The 7,572-nt window shown below is 44.7% G+C and overlaps 1 protein-coding gene across 2 annotated transcripts in view; it reads left to right on the top strand.

The window, feature by feature from the left end:
• The first annotated feature begins 995 nt into the window (after positions 1-995).
• unc13c (unc-13 homolog C (C. elegans)) overlaps positions 996-7,572 on the top strand; it is a 640,043-nt gene continuing 633,466 nt past the window's right edge. For both annotated transcript variants that reach the window (XM_078241487.1, XM_078241486.1), the window contains exon 1: positions 996-1,100. In XM_078241487.1, the coding sequence (XP_078097613.1) occupies positions 1,079-1,100 (22 nt within the window). In that variant the 5' untranslated portion in view covers positions 996-1,078. The remainder of the gene's footprint in view (positions 1,101-7,572) is intronic.

The following is a 7,572-nucleotide window of genomic DNA, read 5'->3' as shown; positions in this document are numbered from 1 at the left end:
CCTGCACCGAAAATAATCCCACCCAGGCCCTATCCCCTTAACCCCAAATACTTACCCTGCTAATCCCCCTGATGCTAAGGGACACATTTCCTGGGATCGCTCATAGAATGATATAACGTTGACTGGATGTGCTTAAGAACTGCACCCACATATTAAACAAAAAAGGGGGCTGCAGAAATACTAAGACAAAGGCAAAATGCTGCTGGAATTATAGAATCCCTACAGTGCAGAAGAAGGCCATTTGGCGCATCGAGTCTGCACCGACCACAATCCAACTCTAAATATTTACCCTGACATGAGGGGCAATTTAGCATGGCCAATCAACCTAACCTGCACATCTTTGGCGTGTGGGAGCAAACCCGAGGAAACCCACGCAGACACGGGGAGAACGTGCAAACTCCACACAGACAGTGACCCAAGGCCGGAACTGAACCCGGGCCCCTGGTGCTGTGAGGCAGCAGTGCTAACCACTCTGCTGGCCGTGGAATCTGAAACAAAAACAGAAAATACTGGACAATCTCAGCAGGTCTGACAGCATCTGTGGAGAGAGAATTGAGCCAAAATTTCGAGTTCGGATGACCCTTCATCAGAAATACTATTTAGCATTTTTAAAAAAAGGATTATGAATATAATGTTTCCTGTAAATAAGAACATATTGACCGCAGCTCTTCAAATTTCCAAACAGACAAGGTGGGAATAAGTTCCCTCCTTTCAAAGGGATACAGAAAGAAGAGTTATTTGTTATTTCCTCCCTTACAGACGTACTCACACTGAGTGAGATGAGCTTCAGACTGTCACCCTCCCAGTAAACTGGGAGAAGCTCTGTGGGACTCGGACAGGCAGAGCTCCCGCCCACCGGCGGAGCTGATTGGCGGGGAGAGCTGCACTGGGCCCCGCCCCCTGGCCATTGGAGAACCCGATTGGCTACCGCGGGCCGTCAATCAGCGGACCTGCCGCCCCTCCCTCCCCTCCTAACCCACTCCCACCCGCACCAAGTTCCTGAGGCACACGTTTTGTCAAAAGAACCTTCACTGGCACTCGAAGGCAACACACGGGGAGCTTTAAACCCGCACCCACAATGTCACTCCTGTGTGTCAAAGGTAACCAGCTTCAATTCAGTAGCCGAGTTAAATGTCCTCCTGAAGTGGGACTTTCCTCTTTTTTTTGGGAGGGGGGGAGATATAATTTCTGCAATAATATTTGCATTTGTTGTTAGAGAGAAAAATAATATTTCACTGACACAAAACGTTACTTAAGGCGTAAACAAGGTTTCTGGTGCTACTTGTTGAGACTTGTTGGATAAAATAAGGAGTTGTGAGATAAAACTTTCTTTAAAATAAAATTGCAGCCTTTTTGGGTGAATGGTAAAATAAAGGTATTTTGTTGCTTTACCAATGTCAAAGGCAGCTTCTGCATTTTAAGCTGTGCTTCGTGCTGTCTGAGTCTTGTTTTCCTCAGACTGACAGGCTGGGTGTGTGTTTTTCCTGCCTCTGGTTTGATTTGAAGGCTACCCTTGGATAATAGATTGGTGGCGCGCATTCGTGCACGAGGAGCCAGCGCGCCCCCTCGCGGGAGCGAGCCAGGGGGCGCGCCGCGCGCACCGGGAGTCTGACTTGTGTCTAAGTGCCCTTTGGCCTCCTATTCCCGCTCCCCCTTCTCCCCATCAATTGTTGTGTGGGTGACACTGATAAGCAATCGGCGTGGTTAGTGTCTGGTGCTGGAAGGGGGAAGAGAGGTGGTTTTATAAGTGGTGCCACATCCCACCATAGGTGCGCGTCATCCAAATTATAGGGTTCAGTGCAGGGAGAATTGGTGCCAAGGTTACAGCTGTGTGAGGCTGCAAACATCCACGCCCCTCCGGTTCGTTTACCTACATGACACATCTTCACAAATTCAAAAGCCTAGTAAAATTGCAACCAGTCAAGGTTATGTAAGTGTAGTCACTGGTATGACTGTGGGAAACCTTGACGTGGAGATGCCGGCGTTTCACTGGGGAGGGCGCAGTAAGAAGTCTCACAACACCAGGTTGAAGTCCAACAGGTTTATTTGGTATCACGAGCTTTTGGAGCGCTGCTCCTTGGTCAGGTTGAGACTTCTGTTTTCTGGTGTTGTGAGACTTCTTACTGCGGGAAACCTGGCAGCCAAGTTGCACAGAACTTGGCCTCACAAGGAGCAATGTGACAATGAGCAGATAGTCCATTGTTAATAATAAAAGCAAATTACTCTGGATGCTGGAATCTGAAACAAAAACAGAAAATGCTGGAAGATCTCTGCAGGTCTGACGGAATCTGTGAGGAGAGAACCACATGAAGAGAGCATCCAGACTCGCAAAATTAGCTCTGACCCTGTTTTTAATGATGTGGGGTAAAAGATGGGGGCCTTGTGACACAGTGGGTAATGTTCCTATTTCTGAGCCAGAAGCTCACGGCTCTAGTGACGCAGTGGAACAATGGTTAGCGCTGCAGCCTCATAGCGCCAGGAACCCGGGTTTGATTCTGGCCTCAGGTGACTATGTAGAATTTGCACATTCTCCCCGTGTCTGTGTAGGTTTCCTCCGGGTGCTCCGGTTTCCTCCCACAGTCCAAAGACGTGCAGGTTAGGTGGACTGGCCATGGTAAATTGCCCTCTTAGTGTCCCAAGATGTGTAGGTTAGGGGAATTAGCAGGGTTAATGCATGGGGTTAGAGGGATAGGGCGGGGTATGGGCCTGAGTAAGATGCTCTGTTGGAGAGTTGGTGCAGACTAGATGGGCTGAATGGCATTCTTCTGCACTGTAGGGATTCTAAGTCTCTCTTTAGGACTTGATGCCTGTAATTCCTTCCATTGCATCTGATGGCGGGCAGTAACCAAGGGATAATTTCCTAGTCAGCCATATTGCAGAATATAATTTGCCACGCATAATCATGGGCGATCCAATGGAGTCCATGTCTGCCAATGCTCCTCTTAGGACACATTATCTGAAGGGGGAGAGGAAATGTGGTCATTGTAGAAAATTGCAGAAAGCAAATTAAATTGTTGGGGTTTGATCATCTGATATTCTTAGAGTCTGAACTATGCGACCAGTGGAAGAATGAAGTGGATGTGGGTTAAGTCCTACTAAAGATGACCTTAATGTTGGCACTTCCTACAATGAGTAAAATTCAATTCCGTTCTCGAGTCACTGTCTGTGTGGAGTTTGCACATTCTCCCCGTGTCTGTGTGGGTTTCCTCCGGGTGCTCTGGTTTGCTCCCACAGTCCAAAGATGTGCAGGTCAGGTTGATTGACCATGCTCAATTGCCCTTAGTGTCAGGGAGATTAGCAGGATAAATATGTGGGGTTATGGGGATAGAGCCTGGGTGGGATTGTTGTCAGTGCAGGCTCGATGGGCTGAATGGCCTCCTTCTGCATCGTAGGGATTCTATGATGATTCTAGAAGTGAACTATATTGTGAGATGGATGCCATCAGGTGGATAGTGATGAATGTTTGATCTTTCTGTTAAATTCCTGGATGAAATCTGCAAAACCAATGGTCTGGTAAATGCCTATGAGACATGCTCCAATTTGATAGGTTTGCTCATTCCTTGGGAGAATGTATCATGGACATTACAGACTGAAAAGAAGGTGGACAAAATTCAATTTGGGAACCTTTGGATTAGTAGTAGTGTTTGAATTACTGGATTGTGCTAAGGTATCTCAGAGAGGCAACTGGTTCTAATTGATGGTCCATACTTGGAAGATTCTTTTGGATCAGATGTCTGCTGCCTCAAAAAAAAATCCTGAGGAAATTAATTTCCTTCCACCTTCATGGAACAAATGGTACATTTCTTGCTGATGTAAAGCTTAGAGGACTCGATAATTGCCAGGTTTTGAAATAGTCCTGATACTGGACACAGGTATCAATATAATGGAAGCTTAAAGACAGGCTAGTGAAGATGAAAGCATTTTTATCGGATCTGGCTATTATGGGAGACGGCAACATTGGAGCAGCAATAATAGGCAAATGTATCCCGGATTGCCCAAGGAATATACCTTAGACATGCCTTAAAGTATCATTATGCAGTGAACTGCCCAGAGCAAAGAGGTAGAGTCCTCCAAAGATGTGTGGGTTAGGTTGATTAGCCATGCTAAATTGCCCCTTAGCGTCAGGAGAATTAGCAAGATCATAAGAGATAGGAGCAGAATTAGGCCACTCAGCCTATCGAGTCTGCTCTGCCATTCAATCATGGCTGATATTTTTCTCGATATATTTTGCCTCGCAGTATCCTGTAAGTTTCAATAAGATCCCCTTTCATCCTTCTAAACGCCAACGAGTACAGACCCAGAGTCCTCAACCGTTCCCCATACGACAAGCTCTTCATTCCAGGGATCATTCTTGTTAACCTCCTCTGGACCCTTTCCGAGGCCAGCACATCCTTCCTTAGATACGGGGCCCAAAACTGGGATTGTTATGTGTGGTTAAGGGGATAGGGCCTGAGTGGGGTTGTTGTCGGTACAGGCTCGATGGGCCGAATGGCCTCCTTCTGCACTGTATGGATTCTATGATTCTAAATAACTACATGAAGGAGATGAAAATAATGACGAATCCGAACAAGTTATGCTCGTCACAAGGTATTTTAGTTCTGTGATGAATGTTAGTTATGTATTCTTTTTACTGAACAGTAATAGTATTTGTGCTTCAGCAGTTTATGGGACAAATTAGTTAAAATCTTAGCTTGATTCAATAAATAGTGAGGATCGGCACAAGGTTCAGGAATATAAATGTACTACTTTAGATTTGGTAATGACAACACATTGAGGATACTAATGAGATTTATAATTTCATGTAAACTAGCTGGAGGAAGACATTATGTAAGTATTGATGTAGTCTCTGATCGGTACTTATGCTGTTGAGTAAACCTTCTGCGGAAAACACACAAATGAGACTTGACATGAAGCATGATCAGGCAATTGTTTTTGGACAGTTAGTTTACCTGCAGTTTTCCTGATCGGAACATTATTGTATCCCCTTTACAAGAATCAATGGGAGCATGTGAAAAGAATTAGAAAGAGGAAAAAAGGTAAATGGTCTTAAGGTTACTGAGACAGTTTGCTCATCCTATTTGCAAAAGGTTAAAAATCCTGTTGAAAGATGATTTTCAAAGTATATACAAAACTAATAGAAAAAATTAGTAAGAAATGTGAAGAACTGTAAAAAGTAGGAGCGGATGCCATCACAGAAGGTGGTAGGTGGGGGCGGGTACAGTTACAACAGAGGAGGTGGTAGAGGCGGGTACAATTACAACATTTAAAAGACATTTGGACAGGTGCATTGGATAGGGAAGGTTTAGAGGGATATGGGCCAAACGCAGGCAAATGGGACTAGTTCAGTTTGGGAAACCTGGTCAGCATGGACGAGTTGGGCCGAAGGGCCTATTTCCGTGCTGTATGTCTCTATGAATCTACATGCTGTTATAAGCCTTCCTTTGGCACTTGACTTTAATAAGGTAGTTGCTGTGGATTCAAAGGTTAAAGTTTAAGTTTATTTATCAGTGTCACGAGTAGGCTTACGTTAACACTGCAATGATGTTGCTGTGAAAATCCCCTAGTCGCCACACTCTGGCGCCTGTTCGGGTACACTGAGAGAGAATTTAGCATGGCCAATGTACCTAACCAGCACATATTTCAGACTGTGGGAGGAAACTGTAGCACCTGGAGGAAACCCACGCAGACACGGGGAGAACGTGCAGACTCTGCACAGATAGCGACCCAAGCCAGGAATCAAACCCAGGTCCTTGGAGTTGTGAGGCAGCAGTTCCAACCACTGTACCACCGTGCCACCCTTGTGTGTGATAAACACAGAAATATTTTTATTTTACATTTTATAGACCTGGTGACTAGATTTATTTATGGACAGAAGGTTTTTATAGACACAATCATGGGGAAATGGTTAGAGAACGGACATGGGACACGAGTAAAGTTTCTGTTTGATAATGAACAATGATTAGTTTGGATACATAAAACATGGACATCATGGTCATCAATACTGCAGCTGAAAATCCTTCCAGCCATCCTTCTAGTGAAAGGAATAACGCGGTGAAATGTGGCATGAGTTTTTAGTTGATCAACCAGTCTGCAAGCTGACAACCACTGTGGTATGGGCAATCAAAAAATTCACTCCAACCAACCAACCAACTTTGGACAAAATCTCAAATTGTCCTCTGTTCTTTGCCCTCGGGCACCAGAAGGGACTACAATTGGTTAATTTCTTTTCTTGCACGTTTGAATGCTTTGCATGCAGGAAGACAGGTTTTCATCAAGGCCAAACTCTCAGGGAAAATTTGAAGAGCACACAGGCATCATCTAAGATCATCTGAGATGAACTTCAGTTCAGGAAATTTAATACAAGAGGAAAGAGAGGGCTGTAGGAAATGATAGCTCCTGCTCAGTTTATAGATCAGAACTTATCAAACATGGAAATCCAACTGATAAGGACCTTTCCTCACGATGTTGCAATTTGACGTTAAGGAATTGCAGCATGCCATCGCTCAGATGGAAATGTGACATGTGATCCATCTTAGTTTCACATCAGCCTGTGAGGAGAACATGGCACACACACAGCTCTGCTGCTGATGTCTTCACACTTTCTACCCATGCCTGTCTCTTCTTATGTGCCTAATCTAAATAAATGAATTCACAACGTGTTTATCCAAACCCTGATGAATGAATGGGTTTACGGGGATAGGGTTGGGAAAAAGAGCCTAAGTAAGATGCTCTGCCAGAGAGTCAGCGCAGGCTTGATGGGCTGAATGGCCTCCTTCTACACTGTAAGGATTCTATAAACAGAATTCATTACAATATCTTGGAACTTGCTCTGCTGATCAAGGTAAACGAGGTATCCTGTATACGAATACTCGTGGTCTTATGATGAAAGTTCCAAGAAACCTCGGTGGATCAAGGACTGGATATTGGTGATCATAGTTCAGTTCTATGCACCATCACATCCACAGGTTAATGGTCCAGAGTGGATACCTGCATGACATACATTGCAGAGAAGTCTAATAAATGGAAGGATATAACAGGTGTGGGATATGCAGGAAAAGCTATTGGCAAGTTTAAATCTTGGTTGAATGTTCAGGATGATGGCTAAGAAGTGGAATGAAGAATAGAGTGAAAGAATGTAGAGCTTGAAAGCATAGTGCAAGTGCCCATAATGACTCCAGAAGTAACTCTTACATTAGAAAATCACGTATCTGAGAACCAGCTCACTAATGCAAGAGGGGGATCTCACAGTGGTCGCCCCAATGGACATAACTTAAAGTGGAGGCCAAAGCTTGAACAAATTAGATGTTGAAATAAAGATCACAGAACAATCTCATAACAGAACTAGAAGCAGAAATCCTCTTAAATGTGGGCGACACGGTGGTACAAGTGGTTAGCACTGCTGCCTCACAGCACCAGGGACCTGGGTTTGATTCCCAGCTTGGGTCACTGTCTGTGCGGAGTTTGCACATTTTCCACATGTTTGCATGGGTTTCCTCCGATTTCCTCCCACAGTCCAAAAGATGTGCTGGTTAGGTGCATCGGCCATGCTAAATTTGCCCTCAGTGTAGCCGA

Source organism: Mustelus asterias, chromosome 24 (genome assembly GCF_964213995.1).
Source record: "Mustelus asterias chromosome 24, sMusAst1.hap1.1, whole genome shotgun sequence".
NCBI lineage: Eukaryota > Metazoa > Chordata > Chondrichthyes > Carcharhiniformes > Triakidae > Mustelus > Mustelus asterias.
Note: the sequence above shows the minus strand (reverse complement) of the source record. Positions and strands in the feature narration are given on the sequence as shown.